Genomic DNA, 19,940 nt, shown 5'->3' with positions numbered 1-19,940 from the left:
CGATCACCATGAGACACGCCCATTCCCCCTTAAGCCACACCCATTCACAGAAAGCCCCGCCCATTCCCCTTAAGCCCCACCCATTTACAATAAGCCCCGCCCATTTCCCCCTTAAGCCACACCCATTTACAATAAGTCCCGCCCACTTCACCTTAAGCCCCACCCATTTACAATAAGCCCCGCCCATTTCCCCTTAAGCCCCACCCATATCCTGCTTAAGCCCCACCCATTTTGTTTAAATCCCACCCACTCCCCCAAACCCCGCCCATTCAGTGTAAGCCACGCCCACATCCCCATGAGCCCCACCCATTTCCCCTTAAACCCCACCCATTCACCATAAGCCCCACCCACTCCCCTAAACCCCACCCATTCACCATAAGCAAGCTCCGCCCATTCCCCCTTAAGCACCACCCATTCACAATAAGCCCCGCCCATTTCCCCTTAAACCCCACCCATTCCCATTAAGCCCCACCCAAGATCCTTTAAACCCCACCCACTCCGCCTAAACCCTGCCCATTCACCATAAGCCCCACCCATTTCCCCTTAAACCCCACCCATTCCCATTAGGAACCGCCCATATCCCCTTAGGCCCCGCCCCTTCTGCTTAAACCACACCCATCCCCCTTAAACCCCACCCACTCCCCCTAAACCCCGCCCATTCACCATAAGCCCCACCCATTCACCATAAGCCCCGCCCATATCCCCTTAAGCCCCACCCATTTTGTTTAAACCCCACCCATCCCCCCTTAAACCCCGCCCATTTCCCCCTAAACCCCACCCATTCCTATAACGGTTATAAAAGTTATGGGGGCGTGGTCAGAGCTGCAGGCCCCGCCCCTCCCCATTGAAACAACACAAAATGACACAAAATATTAATAAAAAATATTAAAAATAAACCTTTAATACCATTATTTAAATGTGGGCGGGGCCAGAGGTTATTGTGGGCGTGGTCAGAGCTGCAAGCCCCGCCCCTTCTGCAGCCCCTCCCCATTGAAACAACACAAAATATTAATAAAAAAATTAAAAATAAATCTTTAATGCCATTATTTAAATGTGGGCGGGGCCAGGGGTGGTGTGAGGGTATGGGGGCGTGGTCAGAGCTGCAGGCCCCGCCCCTCCCCATTGAAACAACACAAAACGACACAAAATATTAATAAAAAATATATTTAATAAAATTATTGAAATGTGGGCGGGGCCAGGGGTGGTCAGAGGTGGTTGTGGGTGTGGTCAGAGCTGCAAGCCCCGCCCACATTTAAGTAATGGTATTAAAGATTTATTTTTAATATTTTTATTAACATTTTGTGTCGTTTTGTGTTGTTTCAATGGGGTGGGGTGGGGATAGAGAGTAATGTGGGCGTGGTCAGAGCGTCAGGCCCCGCCCCCTCTGCAGCCCCTCCCCACTGAAACAACACAAAATATTAATAAAAATATTAAAAATAAATTTTAAATACCATTATTTAAATGTGGGCGTGGCCAGAGGGTATTGGGGGCGTGGTCAGAGCTGCAGGCCCCGCCCCTCCCCATTGAAACAACACAAAACATAAATAAAAATATTAAAAATAAATTTTAAATACCATTATTTAAATGTGGGCGGGGCCAGGGGTGGTGTGAGGGTATGGGGGCGTGGTCAGAGCTGGAGGCCCCGCCCCCTCTGCAGCCCCTCCCACTGGGGGCGGAGCCTCAGGAACAGCTCCAGGCTGAGCCTTCGGGCGACGCCGCGGCCGAGGGGGTCCCGGAGCAGCCGGGGCAGGAGCGGGGCTGGAAATGGGGGGAAAAACGGGAAATTTGGGAAAAAGGACACAAAAAATACAAAATCCAAAAATTCACACAAAATAGATCAAAATAACCCCAAAAAATGCCCTCAAAATCCCCCAAAAATCCCCATTAAAACCCCTCAAAATTCCCCAAAAATCCCCTTTAAAATCTGTCAAAAATCCCCTTTAAAACCCCTCAAAAATCCCCAAAAAATCCCCTTTAAAACCCCCCAGAAATCCCTTTAAAATTCCCCAAAAATCCCCAAAAAATCAACTTTAAAACCCCTCAAAATCCTCTTTAAAAGTCACTCAAAATAACCCAAAAATCCCCTTTAAAATCCCCCAAAAATCCCCTTTAAAACCCCTTAAAATCCCCAAAAAATCAACTTTAAAACCCCTCAAAATCCCCAAAAATCCTCTTTAAAATTCCCCAAAAAATCCCCTTTAAAACCCCTCAAGATCCCTAAAAATCAACTTCAAAACCAGTCAAAATCCCCAAAAATCCCCCAAAACCTCTCAAAAATCCCCTCAACATCCCCCAAAAATCCCCTTTAAAACCCCCCAAAAATCCCCTTTAAAATTCCCTCAAAATTCCCCAAAAATTCCATTTTAAAATCCCAAAATCCCCAAAAATCCCCTTTAAAATCCCAAAAATCCCCTTTAAAACTCCTCAAAATCCCCCAAAAATCCCCTTTAAAACCCCTCAAAAATCCCCAAAAAATCCCCTTTAAAACCCCTCAAAATCCCCTAAAAATCCCCTTTAAAACTCCTCAAAATAACCCAAAAATCCCCTTTAAAAGTCACTCAAAATCACCCAAAAATCCCCTTTAAAACCCTCAAAATCTCCTTTAAAAGTCACTCAAAATAACCCAAAAATCACCTTTAAAACCCCTCAAAATCCCCTTTAAAATTCACTCAAAATTCCCCAAAAAATCAACTTTAAAACTCCTCAAAATCCCCCAAAAATCCCCTTTAAAATCCCCCAAAAATCAACTTTAAAACCCCTCAAAATCCCCTTTAAAAGTCACTCAAAATAACCCAAAAATCTCCTTTAAAATCCCCAAAAAATCCCATTTAAATCACCAAAAATGGCTCAAATTTCACCCAAATTTCACTCAAATTTTCCCAAAATCCCCCAGATTTTTTACCCAAATTAATCCTAAAATCCCCCCAAATTCCACCCAAAAATCCCTCAAAATTCCACCCAAAAATCCCCAAAAAAATCCCCAAAAATCCCATTTAAATCACCAAAAAAGGCTCAAATTTCACCCAAATTTCAGCCAAAAATCCCTCAAAATTCCCCCAAATTCTGCCCCAAAATTCCCTCGAATCGCCCCAAAATTCCACCCAAAAATCCCAAAAAAATCCCAAAAAATCCCATTTAAATCACCAAAAATGGCTCAAATTTCACCCAAATTTCACCCAAATTTCACTCAAATTTTCCCAAAATCCCCCAGATTTTTTACCCAAATTAATCCCAAAATTCCCCCAAATTCTACCCAAAAATCCCCAAAAAATCCCCAAAAAATCCCATTTAAATCACCAAAAAACGCCCAAATTTCACCCAAATTTCACTCAAATTTTCCTAAAATCCCCCAGATTTTTTACCCAAAATAATCCCAAATCCCACCCAAAAATCCCAAAAAATTCCACCCAAAAATCCCAAAAAATCCCATTTAAATCGCCCAAAAATGGCTCAAATTTCACCCAAATTTCACCCAAATTTTACCCAAATTCCACCCAAAAATCCCTCAAAATTCCCCCAAATTCTGCCTCGAATCCCCCCAAAATTCCACCCAAAAATCCCAAAAAAATCCCAAAAAATCCCATTTAAATCACCAAAAATGGCCCAAATTTCACCCAATTTTCACCCAATTTTCACCCAAATTTTCCCAAATTTTTCCCAAATTTTCCCAAATTTCCCAGAATGTTTTTGTAGCCCCCAGACCCAATTCCGAGGCCATCTGGACCCTCTGGGGGAGGGGGCTGCAGGCCCAGGACCCCCCAAAAACCCCAAAAAATCCCCCAAAAATCCCATTTAAATCACCAAAAATGGCTCAAATTTCACCCAAATTTCACCCAAATTTTCCCAAAATCCCCCAGATTTTTTACCCAAATTAATCCCAAAATCCCCCCAAATTCCACCCAAGAATCCCAAAAAAATCCCAAAAAATCCCATTTAAATCACCAAAAATGGCTCAAATTTCACCCAAATTTCACCCAATTTTCACCCAATTTTTCCCAAATTTTTCCCAATTTTTCCCAAATTTTCCCAAAATCCCAGAGAAGCCCCCAGACCCAATTCCGAAGCCATCTGGACCCTCTGTGGGAGGGGGCTCCAGGCCCAGGCCGTGTCCAGCACTCGGCTCCCGCTCTTGTCCATGGCCAGCGCTCCCCAATGACCCTGCAATTAACAATTAAAATTAATTAATAATCACCACAAAATTAATTAAAATCACTCCTGAAATGACCCCAAAAATATCCTGAAATTATTCCCGAAATTATCCAAAAAACACCCGAAAATTATCTCAAAATTATTCCGTAATTATGACAAAAATATTTAAAATAAATCAAAATTAAATCCAAAATTAACCCCAAAATGTTCCTAAAATTATCCCAAAAATGTGCCCAAATCATCCCAAAATATTTCTAAAATTATTCCAAAAATACCCTAAAATTATCCCAAAATTAGCACAAAATATTCCTAAAATGGTCACAAAAATATCCCAAATTTACCCAAAAATATTACTAAAATTATTCCAAAATACTCCTAAAATCATCCTGAAATTATTCCCGAAATTATCCCAAAAACATCCGAAAATTATCTCAAAATTATTTCGTAATTATGACAAAAATATTTAAAATAAATCAAAATTAAATCCAAAATTAACCCCAAAATGTTCCTAAAATTATCCCAAAAATGTGCCCAAAATATTTCTAAATTTATTGCAAAAATATCCTAAAAATATTTCTAAATTTATTCCAAAAATATCCTAAAAATATCCCAAAATTAGCACAAAATATTCCTAAAATGGTCACAAAAATATCAAAAAAAAATCTCAAATTTACCCAAAAATATTACTAAAATTATTCCAAAATACTCCTAAAATCATCCTGAAATTATTCCCAAAATTATCCAAAAAACATCAGAAAATTATCTCAAAATTATTTCCTAATTATGACAAAAATATTTCAAATAAATCAAAATTAAATCCAAAATTAACCCCAAAAATGTTCCTAAATTTATCCCAAAAACGTGCCCAAAATATTTCTAATTTATTCCAAAAATATCCTAAAAATACCCCAAAATTAGCACGAAATAATCCTAAAAAAGTCACAAGAATATCCCCAAAATATCCCAAATTTACCCAAAATTATTACTAAAATTATCCCAAAATACTCCTAAAATCATCCTGAAATTATTCCCAAAATTATCCAAAAAACATCCAAAAAATTATCTTGAAATTATTCCGTAATTATGACAAAAATATTTAAAATAAATCAAAATTAAATCCAAAATTAACCCCAAAGTGTTCCTAAAATTATCGCAAAAATGTGCCCAAAATGTTTCTAAATTTATTGCAAAAATATCCTAAAAATATCCCAAAATTAGCACAAAATATTCCCAAAATTATCCTAAAACAGTCACAAAAATATCCCCAAAATATCCCAAAATTATTACTATAATTATTCCAAAATACTCCTAAAATCATCCAGAAAAACTCCAAAATATTCCTAAAATTATCCCGATTTTTGGGTGTAAAAATTGGGCTTTTTTCCTACAAAAAAAAAAAATTTTTTTTCTTAAAAATCAGAATTTTTGGTTGAAAATAATCCCTTATTTTTTGTCTGAAAAACTAAAATTTTTTTCTGAAATATTGGGGTTTTTTTGGGGAAAAAATTCAAATTTTTTAAGTAAAAAATCACATTTTTTTCCCAAATATTGGGAATTTTTTTCCCCAAAAAATTTCAGATTTTTTGGGTACCTTGAGGCGTTTCAGGAGCTGTTTTTTGTTGGTTTTTGACCCCAAAAATCCAAATTGGGCCTCAAAAATCCCTTTTTATTTGCTGAAAATTTGGGAATTTTTTCAATAAAAAATTGGAGAATTTTTGCTGAAAAATTGGGATTTTTTTTACTGAAAATTCAGGGATTATTTCCCCAAAAATTGAACATTTTCTCCTGAAAAACTCAGATTTTTTTCCTGAAAGTAAATCCATATTCTAACTTAAAAAATCTTTTTTTTTTTTAGATCTTAGTGCTATAAGTTCCAACGTTTTTGTGCAAAAATTCAGGTTTTTTTCATTTAAAAATTTGAATTTTTTGCTTAAAAAACCCACTTTTTTTCTGCAAACTACTTCAAAATTATTTTACAAAACTAAGGATTTTCTGCTAAAAAAATCTGAAATTTTTATGCCAAAAAATCCCATTTTTTTCACTAAAAAATTGAATTTTTTTCCCTAGAAAATCCGATTTTTTTGCCAAAAAAATCCAAATTTTTCCAGTAAAAAATCTGATTTTTTCCCCGTTTTTTGTGTGTATTTTTTGGGTACCTTGAGGCGTTTCAGGAGCCGTTTTTTGTCGTTTTTGGGGACGGTTTTTGACCCCAAAATCGCGTCCCAAATTCGGCTCCCGGGGGGGCTCCGGGCCAGGCCGGGCAGGGCCGGGCGGGGCAGCGCCCGCAGCCCCCCCACGATGGGGGCGGGGTCACGGAAATGGAGGAGGAGCTGAAGAGCGCGGGAGCCAATGGGAGACGGGGGGCGGGGCTAAGGGAAATGGCGGGGAAAGCGGGGACGTTGGGAAAAAATAGGGGGGAAAAATGGGAATTTTGGGGGGAAAATGGGGATTTTGGGGGAAAAATTGGGGGTTTGGGGAAAATTGGGATAGGGGGATTTAGAGGGAAAAATGGGGGAAAATGGGGAAAAAAAAGGGAATTTAGGGGGAAAAAAAAGGGAATTTAGAGGGAAAAATGGGGGAAAAAATGGGAATTTAGGGGGAAAATTTTGGGGAAAAAATGGGAATTTAGGGGGAAAATTTGGGGGGAAAATTGGGGATTTTGGAGGAGAAATGGGGAAAAATAGGGGGGAAAATTTGGGAGAAAATTGGGGATTTTGGAGGGAAAAGTAGGAGAGAAAAATGGGGAAAAATGGGGGAAAAAATGGGAATTTGGGGGGAAAATTTGGGGGGAAAAATGGGAATTTTGGGGAAAATTGGGATTGGGGATTTGGGGGGAAAATTTGGGGAAAAAATGGGAATTTAGGGGGAAAATTTGGGGGGAAAATTGGGGATTTTGGAGGACAAATGGGGAAAAATAGGGGGAAATTTGGGGGAAAATTGGGGATTTTGGAGAAGAGAGGGGGGAAAAAGGGGGAAAAAATGGGAATTTAAAGGGAAAATTTAAGAGGAGAATTTCGGGGTGAAATTGGGGATTTTTGGGGAAAAAATGGGGGGGAAATGTGGGAAAAAATGGGAATTTAGGGGGAAAATTTGGGGGGAAAAAATGGGAATTTAGGGGGAAAATTTGGGGGGAAAAATGGGAATTTAGGGGGAAAATTTGGGGGCAAAATTGGGGATTTTGGAGGTGAGATGGGGAAAAATAGGGGGAAAAATGGGAATTTTGGGGGAAAATCCAGGGGAAAAATTGGGGATTTAGAGGGAAAAATGGGGGAAAAAATGGGAATTTAGGGGGAAAATTTGGGGGAAAAAATGGGAATTTTGGGGGAAAATTTGGGGGGAAAATTGGGGATTTTGGAGGGAAAAATGGGGAAAAAATGGGAATTTTGGGAAAATTGGAAAAAATGGGGAAAAACGGGAAAAATAGGAGGAAAAAATCAAGTTAAAAACAAATAATTTAAAAACCCATGGAAAAACCCAAGCCTTTAAGCCCCGCCCCTTCAAGCCCCACCCATTTAACCCCACCCCTTCCCAGGCCGCTCCCGATGACCTCACCCTCTTAAGCCCCACCCACTTTAGACCCGACCCCAGCGAAGCCCCGCCCCTTTTACCTCAGGCTCCGCCTCCTCGCCGCTGTCCCCGCCCTCCAGGGGGCGGAGCTGGGCCAGGGCGGTGACGCAATGGGGGTGGTGGGGCGGGGCCCAGCAGCGCAAAGCCTGATGGGAAAAGGGGCGGGGCTTAGAGCGGATAATACAAAAAGGGGTGGAGCTTAAGGAAAAGAAGCGGGGCTCAAGGGAAAGGGGAGGGGCTTATAAGAAAGGGGTGTGGCTTAGGTGATGGTTTAACCACTGAAGGGCGCAAAGGGGCGGAGTTTAAAAGAAAGGGGCGGGGCTTGAAGACTGTCATGTTTAAATGGGCAAGGCTTTTCTTAAAGGGGCAGGGCTTAAAGAAAAGGGGTGGGGCTTAGGGGAAAGGGCAAAAAGGGGGTGGGGCTTAAGGTAATGGGTACAGCCTAAAGGGGTGGGGCTTAAGGTAAAGGGGTGGGGTTAAAAAAATGGGTGTGGCTCATATGAAAGGGGCGGGGCTTAGACAGGAAATGGCTGAAAGGGGAGGAACTTAAAGGAAAGGGGTGGGGCTTATGTGAAAGAGGTGTGGCTTAGAAAGGGTGGGGCTGAAAGAGGCGGGGCTTAACAGAAAGGGGTGGAGCAAAGCAGCACAAGGCCTGATGGGAAAGGGGCGGGGCTTAGAGTGGATTAGGTTAAAAGGGGCGGGGCTTAGAGGAAAGCTGAGGGGCCCAACATTGCCACAACTGGGGGAAAAGGGGCGGGGCTTATATTAAGGTTAACAGGAATGGGTGGGACTTAATGAAAAGGGGAGGGGCTAGACACTGAGGCCTTGATGAGAAAGGGGCGGGGCTTAGAGCAAGACTAAAAGGGGTGTGGCTTAAAGGGAAAGGGGAGGAGCTTAAGGGGGCTGGACTTAAAGGGGTGTGGCTAAAAGGAGCAATGCTTAATAAAAATGGGTGTGGCTTAATAGAAATGGGTGTGGCTTAACAAAAATGGGCGTGGCCAAATATGTGAGTGGATTAGAGGAAAGGGGCGTGGCCAATGCAGGTTGTTAAAAGTAGGCGGGGCCTGAACAATGGGGATGTAAGGGGAAGGGGTGTGGCTTATTAAGAGAATATAAAAGGGGGTGGGGCTTAACATGAAGAGAGCAAGGCTTAATACAAAGGGGGTGTGGTTTGTAGTGAAGTGGGCGTGGCCTAAGCAAAAAAGGGGCGTGTCCCACCTGGAAGAGGCTCCTGAGCGCCTCCCCCTGGAGCCGGGGGTGCCTCAGGGCCGCCCCCAGCAGGGCCAGGATGACCCCGGGGTGACCCCGGGCCAGCGGCTCCTGGAGGGCGGGGCCAAGCTCCGACAGCGCCTCCGACACCTGCGGGAACACGGACACGCCCACCTGGGTGAGACACGCCCACCTGGGTGAGACACGCCCACCTGGGTCCAGCCACACCCCCTCTATTCCTGCCAGCCAATCCCCAGTCACTCCCTGCTAAATAAGTTATTTAAGCCCCACCCACTTGGGGGTTTGTGTCTTTATGCCCCTCCCACCTGAGTCCAGCCACACCCCCTCTATTCCTGCCAGCCAATCCCCAGTCACTCCCTGCTCCATAAGTTATTTAAGCCCCACCCACTTGGGGGTTTGTGTCTTTATGCCCCTCCCACCACCCTTCCAGCCAATAGGAACCTCTCTCTAAGCCGCACTTCCTTTAAGCTCCTCCTCTTTCAAACCCCACCCATTTAAGCCCCTCCCACCATCTTTCTCACCAATGAGAACATTCTTCTAAGCCCCTCCCCTTTCAGTCTCTACACTTTTAAGCTCCTCCCACCACCCTTCTGACCAATAGGAACCTCTCTGGAAGCCACACCCACTTTAAGCTCCTCCTTTTTCAAACCCGACCCCCTTTAAGCTCCTCCCACCAACCTTCTGGCCAATAGGAACCTCCCCCAAAGCCACACCCCCATTAAGCCACTCCCACTTAACATTTAATCCCTCAAAGCCCCTCCCACCACTGCCCCACCCAATTACATGATTCCTTTAAGCCCCACCCATTTCATGCATCTAATTAAACTCCACCCACCCCTAATTAACATTTTAAGCTCCGCCTCCTTACACGATAATAAGCCCCGCCCACCACCCTCTGAACCAATGAGATTCTCACTGTAGGCCCCTCCCCTTTAATTCTGACTCCCTTTAAGCCCCTCCCCTTTTGTACTCACCTATTTTAGGCCCCTCCCTTTTAAGCTCCACCCCTTTACGTCCTCCCCTTTAAGCCCCGCCCCTTTAACCCTTCATTATTCCCTCTCCAGGCCCCTCCCCCTTTAAACCCCGCCCCACAAATCCCCACCCAGCCAATCCCCGCCTACCACATCCTCGGGGGCGTGGTCCAGGAGCCTCTGCAGGCCGTGATTGGCCACTCGGTGGGAGGCCACGCCCCTCAGGTGACCCCGCAGGTGACCCCGGAAGAGCTCGCGGAGCCCCGGGGGGTCCAGGACTGTCATGGCCGCCTCCAGGAGGCGGGACCGGTCAGGGTCCTGCAGTGACGTCAGCAGAGGGCTGGGCCAATCAGAAAGAGGGGAACAGAGAGGGCGGCCAATCAGAAAAAAGGGATTGGGGGAAGGAACCAATCAGGAAAAGGGATTTGGAGAAGTGGCCAATCAGAGTGAGGGAGAAGCAGGTTACAGCCAATCAGGGAAAGGGGGTTGGGAACAGCAGCCAATCAGAGAAAGAGGACCAAGGAGAGTGACCAATCAGAGAAAATGAATTGAAACCAACAGCCAATCAGAGAAAAGGGATCCAAAATAGAGGCCAATTGGAAAAAGGGACTTGAGAGCAACAGCCAATCAGAGGACAAGATCTGCTGGCCACAGCCAATCAGGGAAAAAAGATTGGGAGCAGCAACCAATCAGAGAGAAAGGAATGGGAGAACCGGCCAATCAGAAAAAAGGTTTTGGAAACAGCAGCCAATCAGAGAAAAGGGATTGGGAGCAGCAGCCAATCAATGCTCAGCACCCATAGGGGACAGCCAATCAGAGAAAAGGGATTCAGAGCAGCAGCCAATCAGGGAATGGCAACTGTGGCTCCGCCCAAAATTGGAAAGAAAGCAGCCAATCACAGAAAGGGGCGTGGCCAACCAGGTGAGGAGTGGCCTAGGAGTGCCCAACCAATCAGAAAACCCCACCAGGATCGCTCAGCCAATCAGAACTCAGGAGGAAATGAAGCAGCCAATCAGCACTCACCTCTGGTCGTGGGCGGGGCTGTCCTGGCTGAGGCAGCCAATCAGGGCGCGGCAGAAGCGGGCGCAGGAAGGTGATTGGCTGCGGTGCAGGGCCCGGAGCGCCCCCTGCAGGCACAGGCTGGCGCAGGCCGGGCTCAGCAGGGCTGGGGAAATTTGGGAAATTTTGGGAAAATTTGGGAAATTTTGGGAAAATTTGGGGAATTTTGGGGAAATTTTAAGATTTTGAAAGAATTTGGGGGATTTTTAAGGAAAAAATTGGGAATTTTGGGGGGAAATTTGGGAATTTTGGTGATACATAGGGGAAATTTTAAGGGGATTTTGGGGGAAATTTGGAGGGAATTTGGGAGATTTTTGAGGGGAATTTTGAGAGATTTTGGGGGAAAATTGAGAATTTTAGGGGACTTTTGGGGAAAATTTGGGACATTTTGGTGAAAATGAGAAATTTGGGGGAAAAATTAGGGGATTTTAGGGGGCAATTCTAAAATTTTGGGAGAAATTTGTGAAATTTTAGAGGAAAATTTGGGAATATTAGGAAAAAAATTTGGTGATTTGGGGGAATTTCAGGAGGGAATTTGGGAGACTTTATGAGAAAATTTGGGGACATTGAAAAATATTAGGAAGGAATTTGGGAATTATGGGGAAAAATTTTGGGGATTTTAGCAAAATTTGTGGGGAAATTTGTGGGGAAATTTGTGGGACTTTATGGAAAAATTTTGGGGATTTTGTGAGATTTAAGGGCGAAATTTTGGGAGAAATTTCTGAAGAATTTTGGGAATTTTAGGAGGCATTTTGGAGAGATTTTTGAAAATTTTTGGATGATTTTGATGTTTTTTAGGGTGATTTTGGGGTTATTTTTTATTTTTTGGGAGTTTTAGGGAGGTTTTGGGGTTTTTAGGATAATTTTGGGGTGATTTTGAGGTTTAAAGGGTTATTTTGGGGTGATTTTGGGGTGATTTTTGGGGTTTTTGGCTCACCTGGATTTGCTGCTCCAGCCCCTGCGCCAGCTCCTCCAACAGGGGGCGGAACGAGGGCGGAAGCTCCGCCCCTTCTGGCAGTGACCACGCCCCCTTTGCCTTTAGCTCCGCCTTCTTTGCCTTTGGCTCCGCCCCCTTGGGAGGAGGGACTGGGGCAGAAATTGAGGGGGGGAAAATCATCAAAAACCTCCAAAAATCCCCAAAAATCTCCTCAAAATCCCCAAAAATCTTCCTCAAACCCTTCCCAAAACCCCCCAAAACCCTCCCAAAATTCCAAAAAAAAACCCCCAAATTTCCCCTCCAAAATCCTCTCAAAACTCCCCAAAATCCCCCTCAAACCTTCTCCAAATCCCCCCAAAACCCCCCAAAAAATCAAAAAAATCCAAATTTCCCCCTCACCTGGGTCGGTGCTGTAACTGAGCACCCCCAAATCCCCCTCAAACACCCCCAAAATCACCCTCAAACCTCCTCAAACCCTCCCAAAATCCCCCAAAAAATCAAAAAAAAATCCAAATTTCCCCTTACCTGGGTCGGTGCTGTAACTGAGCACACCCAAATCTCCCCTAAAACCTCCCAAAACCCACTCAAACACCCCAAAACCCCCCCAAAATGCCCCAAAACCCCCTCAAACCTTCTCCAAACTCTCCCAAAACCCCCCAAAAAATCAAAAAAATCCAAATTTCCCCTCACCTGGGTCAGCCCCGCCACTGAGCACCCCCAAATCCCCCTGAAACACCCCCAAACCCCCAAAACCCCCTCAAATCCCTCCAAATATCCCAAAAATCCCCCTCAAACCCTCCCAAAACCCCCAAAAAATCAAAAAAATCCAAATTTCCCCTCACCTGGGTCGATGCTGTAACTGAGCACTCCCAAAAACCCCTCAAACCCCCTCAAAATCCCCTCAAATCCCCAAAACCCACCCAAAACCTTCTCAAACCTTCTCCAAACCCTCCCAAATTCCCCCAAAAATCCCAAAACCCCCCAAAAAATAAAAAAAATCCAAATTTCCCCCTCACCTGGGTCAGCACCGCTGCTGAGCACCCCCAAATCCCCCTCAAACACCCCCAAAATCACCCTCAAACCCCCTCAAATGCCCCTAAGTTCCCTGAATCACCCTAAAAATCCCCCAAAAAATCAAAAAATTCCCAAATTTCTCCCTCACCTGGGTCAGCACCGCCACTGAGCACCCCAAATCCCCCTCAAACGCCCTCAAAACCTCCTCAAATGCCCCTAAATTCCCTGAATCACCCTAAAAATCCCCCAAAAAATCAAAAAATATCCAAATTCCCCCCTCACCTGGGTCAGTGCCACCACTGAACCCCTTCATATCCCCCCTAAATCCCCCCAAAATCCCCCCAAAATCCCCCTCAAACCCCCTCAAACCCCCGAATCACCTCAAAACCCTCCAAAAAATCAAAAAAAATCCAAATTTCCCCTCAAACACCCTCAAAACCTCCCCAAAATGCCCCAAAACCCCCTCAAATGCCCCCAAAACCCCCCCAAATCACCATAAAAATCCCCCAAAAAATCAAAAAAATCCAAATTTCCCCCTCACCTGGGTCGGTGCCACCACTTAACCCCTCCATATCCCCCCTAAATCCTCCCAAAATCCCCCTCAAACCCTCCCAAATCCCCCAAATCCCCTCAAACCCTCCCCAAAACCCCCCCAAATCCCTCAAACCCTCCCAAAACCCCCCAAAAAATCAAAAAAATCCAAATTTCCCCCTCACCTGGGTCAGCACCGCTGCTGAGCACCCCCAAATCCACCCTCAAACATCCCCAAAACCCCCCAAAATGCCCCAAAACCCCCTCAAATCCATCCCAAATCCTTCCAAAAATCCCAAAACCCCCCAAAAAATCAAAAAAAATCCAAATTCCCCCTCACCTGGGTCAGCACCGCCGCTGAGCACCCCCAAATCCCCCTCAAACCTTCCCAAACACCCCCAAAACCTCCTCAAATGCCCCCAAAACCCCCCCAAATCCTTCCAAAAATCCCAAAACCCCCAAAAAATCAAAAAAAATCCAAATTTCTGCCTAACCTGGGTCAGCACTGCTGCTGAGCAGCCCCAAAAACCCCCTCAAACACCCCCAAAACCCCCCCAAATCCCCCTCAAACCCCCCCAAAACCTTCTCAAACCTTCTCCAAACCCTCCCAAAACCCCCCAAAAAATCAAAAAAATCCAAATTTCCCCCTCACCTGGGTCAGCCCCGCCGCTGAGCAGCCCCAGCAGCGCCCTGAGCACGAAGCTGCCGTTGGCATCCCGGGCCACGCCCCCCAAATCCCTCCCAAGCTCCGCCCCCAGCTCCGTCACCGCCCCCTCCAGCCCCGCCCCCAGCGCAAGCCCCGCCCCCAGCGCCGCCAGCGCCCGGCCCAGCGCGGCCTCGAGCGCTCGGGACCCCCGGGGGTGGCGGGAGACCCCCCCCAAATGGGAGATAAAGGGGGTGAGGGTCTCGGGGGGGCAATGGGGCAGCAGCTGCAGCAGCAGCCGGGAGGAGCTGGGGTGCAGCGCTGCTGAAGGGAGGCAGCGGGAGAGCTCCGAGAGAACGTTGGGAGCGAAGAGGGCTGGGGAAAAAGGGGAAAAAAGGGGATTAAGCAAAAAAAATGGGGGTTAAACGTGAAGAAATGGGGGTTAGAAGTGAAGAAATGGGGGTTAAAAGTGAAAAAATGGCGGTCGGGAGCGGGAAAATGGCGGTTGGGTGTGACAAAATGGCGGTTGGGAGTGAGAAAATGGGGATTAAATCTAAAAAAATGGGGTTAGAAGGGAAAAAATGGGGGTTAAACATAAAAAAATGGCGGTCAGGAGTGAGAAAATGGCGGTTGGAAGTGAGAAAATGGCGGTCAAGAGTGAGTAAATGGGGATTAAACCCAAAAAAATGGGGATAAAATTGAAAAAAATGGGGGTTAGGAGTGAAAAAATGGAGGTTAAAACCAAAAAAATGGGGTTAAACCTAAAAAAATGGGGGTTCGGAGTGAAAAAATGGCGGCTGGGAGTGAGAAAATGGCGGCTGGGAGTGAGAAAATGGGGATTAAACCCCAAAAAATGGGGATAAAATCTAAAAAAAATGGGGGTTAGGAGTGTAAAAATGAAGGTTAAACCCAACAGAATGGGGGTTAAAACAAAAAAATAGAGGTTAAACACCAAAAAATTGGGATTAAACCTGAAGAGATGGGGGTTAGGAGTGAGCAAATGGCAGTTTACACCAAATCTTCCACAAAGCCCTCATAAATCCCCCAAATTTACATAAATCCCTCAGAAATCTCCCCGATTCCCTCCTAAACCTCAAAATCGCCTCATGAACTCCCCAAACCCCCTCATAAATCCCCCAAAATTGACTCATAAACCCCCAAATTTACATAAATCCCTCATACAATTCCCCAATCCCCTCATAAACTCCCCCAAACTCCTCATAAACCCTAAAATCACCCCATAAACCCTCCCCAATCCCTCAGGGACCCCCAATCCCCTCATAAACCCCCCAAATCCCCTCACAAACCCCCAAAATTCCCTCAGGAACCTCCAAAAACCCTCATGGACACCAAATCCCCTCACAAACCCCGAAGTCGCCTTATAAATCTCTCAATCCCCTCAGGGACCCCAAATTCCCTCTCAATTCCCCCAAACCCTCATAAATCCCCGAAATCCCCTCATAAATCTCCAAATCCCTCATAAACCCCATAATCCTCTCATAAACTCCCCAAATCTCCTCACGGACCCCCAAATCCCCTCATGAACTGCCCCAAATCCCCTCATAACCCTCCAAAACCGTTCATAAACCCCATAATCCCCTCATAAACTCCCCCAAATCCCCTCATAACCCTCCAAAACCGTTCATAAACCCCATAATCCCCTCATAAACTCCCCCAAATCCCCTCACGGAACCCCCAATCCCCTCACGGACCCCCCAAATCCCCTCATAAACCCCCAAATCCCCTCATAACCCTCCAAAACCGTTCATAAACCCATAATCCTCTCATAAACTCCCCCAAATCCCCTCACGGACCCCCCAAATCCCCTCATGAACTCCCCCAAACCCCCGCTCACCGAGCTCCTCCTCGCTCAGCCCCTCCTCCAGCGTCTCCAGGGCCCTCCGGAAATATTCGGCAGTGTCGGGATCGAGGCGAGGCGCCGACTGTCGCCACTGTCGCGACATGTCGGGCTCGGGGGGGGGCTCAGCGTGAACCACCATGTTGGGCTGAGGGGGAGAAGGGGCGGGAACGACGCCAAATCTCGGGAAATCTCGCGAGGATTCGTCAGGCGCGTCCCTACATCTGTCAATCAAAGGTTGCTCCGCCCCCGCTGATGTGTGGCCACGCCCATGAACCTGTAAAACACAGACCTAATGTGCTGTCAATCACTCATTGCCCCGCCTACTTTTGCATAATTTAGCGTGCCAAACGTCAATTACCCCGCCCCTTTTGCCTTATTTATTCCTCGGCCTGGCTGTCAATCAATCGACTATTTCTCTGCTAATCACCCCTCGCCACGCCCCTTTCTTGATCAAGTAATCCAATTATTAATCCATTATTCATTGCCTAATCAATCACTCATTGCCACACGCCTTTTTAATCAATCAATCAATCAAACAATCACCCGCAGTCCTGTCAATCACCCATGGGCATCTTTTCTGTCAATCACAGGTTGCTACGCCCCTTTCGAATCAAATCTTCAATCGATCAATCAATCAATCACAGCCCCGTCAATAACGCTATCGCCTCACGCACCGCCTGTCAATCACAGATCGCCCCGCCCCTTTCCCCTCACGCACCACCCGCCAGTCACCCTCAAGCCCCGCCCCTCTCCCATCACCCCCCGCGCGCGCCGCGTCCCTCCCCCTCTCCCTTCCCCCGCTCTCTCTGTGCCCCCTCCCCGCCGTTCCCCCCTCCCCGCTCTCCCTTTCCGCCCGTTCCGCCCCTCACCGTTCCCCTCTCCCCCCGCTCTATTTTTTTCCCCGTTTTCTCCCGTTTTTCCCCCATTTCTCCCCCACCATGTCCGAGTCCCTGGGCTGGTGCGTGGAGGCCGTGCGGGCCGCGGCCGAGCCGTCGCTGTCTCGGGCGCTGCTGGCGCTGCGGGCCCGGCACACGAGGCGGGCCGGGGGCCCCGCGCGGTTCCGGGAGCGAGGGGGGCTCGGGCCGCTGCTGGAGCTGGTGGGACCCGAGAGGCCCCGGAGGGTGCTGGAGCTGGCGCTGAGCGTGCTCGGGAACTGCTGCACCGAGCCCGGCTGCCGGCGCCAGGCCCGGAGCCTCGGAGGGGTGCCGCGGCTGGGTGAGTCAGGGGGAAAAGTGGCGGGTATGAGGGAAAAAGTGTCAAGTGTGAGGGGTAAAGTACCGGGAATGAGGAAAAAATGCCCGGTGTGAGGGGAAAAGTGGCCGGGAATGAGGAGAAAATGTCCGGTGTGAGGGGAAAAGTGTCAGGAATGAGGAGAAAAGTGTGAGAAATGAAGGGAAAAGTGTCGGGTGTGAGGGGAAAAGTATGCAGTGTGAGGGAAAAAGTGTCGGGTGTGAGGGGGAAAGTGCCGAATGTGAGGGAAATTGTGTCAAGTGTGAGGGAAAAGTGCCGGGAGTGAGGGAAAAAGTGTCAGGTCTGAGGGGAAAAGTATCGAGAATGTGGAGAAAAGTACCGGGAATGAGGGAAAGGTGTTGGAAATGTGGAGAAAAGTCTTAGGTGTGAGGGAAAAAGGGCCAGGAATGTGAGGAAAAGGGTCCGGTGTGAGGAGAAAATGTCCGGAGTGAGGGAAAAAGTGTCAAGTGTGAGGGGAAAAGTACCGGGAATGTGGAGAAAAATGTCTGGTGTAAAGAAAAAAGTGCCGAGAATGAGGAGAAAAGTGCTAGGAATGTGAAATAATATCGGGAATGAGGGAAAAATGTACCGGCAATGTGGAGACAGGTGCCCGGTGCGAGGGGGTAATGGCCGGGCCAAGAGAAGACAGGTTAGATGTCAGGGAAAAAATGTCAATTTTGAGGGAAAAAGTATCGAAAATGTGGAGAAAAGTGTCGGGAATGTGGAGAAAAGCGTTGGAAATGTGGAGAAAAGCGTTGGAAATGTTAAGAAATATGTTGGGTGTGAGGGGAAAGTGCCGGGAATGAGGGGAGAGGGGCCTGAAATGTCGGGTGTGAGGGGAAAAGTGCCGGGAATGAGGGGAAAAGTGACAGAAATGTGGAGAAAAGTGTCCAGTGTGGCAAAAAAGTGTCCGGAATTAGAAGAAAAGTGCTAGGAATGTGAAAATAATAACGGGAATTAGAGAAAAATAGACCGGCATTGTGGAGAAAAGTGCCCGGTGTGAGGGGGAGAGGGCCGGGGTGAGAGAGTGTGAGGGAAAAATATCGGGAAAAAATCCGGGAATGTGGAAAAAAATACCCGGAATGAGGGGAAAAGTGTCGAAAATGTGGAGAAAAGTGTCCGGTGTGAGGAAAAAAAGTGCCGGGAATGGGAAAAAAAAGTGTTGGGAATGAGGAAAAAAAGTGTCGTGAGTGAGGGGAAATGTCGGGTGTGAGGGGGAAAGGGCCGGGAATGAGGGGGAAAGTGTCGGAAATGTGGAAAAAAGTGTCGGAAATGTGGAGAAAATACCGGGAATAAGGAGAAAAGTGTTGGAAATGTTGAGAAATGTGTTGGGTGTGAGGAGAAAAGTGTCAGAAATGAGGAAAAAATATCGGGAATGAGAGAAAATATCGGAATGAGAGAAGAGGGCCCAGGGCCGGGTGTGAGGGGAAAAGTGTCTGGAATGTGGAAAAAATATCAGGAATGTGGGAAAAATGTGGGAAAATATCAGAAATGTGAGAAAAAATATTGGGATTAAGGGGGAAATATGGAGTGTGAGTGAGGGGAAAATTGTCGGGAATGTGGGAAAATATCAGAAATGTGAGAAAAAATATTGGGATTAAGGGGGAAATATGGAGTGTGAGGGGAAAATTGTCGGGAATGTGGGAAAATATGAGAAATGTGAAAAAAATATTGGGATTAAGGGGGAAATATGGAGTGTGAGGGGAAAATATTCGGGAATGTGGGAAAATATCAGAAATGTGAAAAAAATATTGGAATTAAGGGGGAAATATGGAGTGTGAGGGGAAAATTGTCGGGAATGTGGGAAAATATGAGAAATATGAAAAAAATATTGGAATTAAGGGGGAAATTGTCAGGAATGTGGGAAAATATGAGAAATGTGAAAAAAATATTGGAATTAAAGGGGAAATATGGAGTGTGAGGGGAAAAGTGCTGGGTGTGTCCTTTGGCCACAGTGCCCATCCTGGCCTGGATTTCTGTCCGTGTGTCTGTCCCAATGTCCGTGTGTCCATCCCAATGTCCGTGTGTCCATCGTGACCTTTGCCCTCTGTGCCAGTGTCCATCCTGTCCGTGCCCGGTGTCCCCGAGAGCGTTGGCAACCGCGTCGCCCGGACCTTGGCCAACCTGGCCCTGGAGCCTGATGGGGCACGAGATGTGCTGGAGGCCGGTGAGGAGAAAATGGGAAAATTTGGGGGGAAAAATTGGGAATTTTTGGGGATTTTTTGGGATTTTTTTGGGGGATATTTTTGGGGTGAATTTGGGATTTTTTGGGGATATTTTTGGGATTTTTTGGGATATTTTTGGGGGAATTTTTTGGGGGGTATTTGGGGGGAAATTGGAGATTTTTTTGGGATTTATTGGGAGTATTTGGGAGGAAAATTGGGGATTTTTGGGGATTTTTTTGGGGAATTTTTTGAGGGTATTTGGGGGAAAATTGGGGATTTTTGGGGGATTTTTTTGAGGGTCTTTGGGGGAAAATTGGGGATTTTTTGGGATTTTTTTGGGGAATTTTTTAAGGGTATTTGGGGGAAAATTGGGGATTTTTTGGGATTTTTTTGGGGAATTTTTTGGGGGGTATTTGGGGGAAAATTGGGGATTTTTTGGGATTTTTTGGTGAAATTTTTGGGGGGTATTTGGGGGAAAATTGGGGATTTTTGGGATTTTTGGGATTTTTTTTTGGGAATTTTTTGAAGGTATTTGGGGGGAAATTGGGGATTTTTGGGGGATTTTTGGGGGATTTTTTTGGGG

At 46.3% G+C, this 19,940-nt stretch overlaps 1 protein-coding gene across 1 annotated transcript; it reads right to left on the bottom strand.

The window, feature by feature from the left end:
• Positions 1-1,061: 1,061 nt before the first annotated feature.
• Positions 1,062-17,312, bottom strand: NOP9 (NOP9 nucleolar protein). The gene is made up of 11 exons (XM_064701344.1): positions 16,900-17,312; positions 15,957-16,236; positions 14,111-14,476; positions 11,918-12,062; positions 10,941-11,087; positions 10,068-10,257; positions 8,935-9,075; positions 7,758-7,862; positions 6,306-6,518; positions 4,053-4,158; positions 1,062-1,758 (listed from the first exon to the last, which is right to left on the bottom strand). The coding sequence occupies exons 1-11, from the start codon at positions 16,900-16,902 to the stop codon at positions 1,628-1,630; spliced, it is 1,827 nt and encodes a 608-aa protein (XP_064557414.1). The 5' UTR covers positions 16,903-17,312; the 3' UTR covers positions 1,062-1,627.
• Between the last annotated feature and the right edge of the window lie 2,628 nt (positions 17,313-19,940).

The sequence above is a fragment of the Zonotrichia leucophrys genome, unplaced genomic scaffold, assembly GCF_028769735.1.
Source record: "Zonotrichia leucophrys gambelii isolate GWCS_2022_RI unplaced genomic scaffold, RI_Zleu_2.0 Scaffold_538_34535, whole genome shotgun sequence".
NCBI lineage: Eukaryota > Metazoa > Chordata > Aves > Passeriformes > Passerellidae > Zonotrichia > Zonotrichia leucophrys.
Note: the sequence above shows the minus strand (reverse complement) of the source record. Positions and strands in the feature narration are given on the sequence as shown.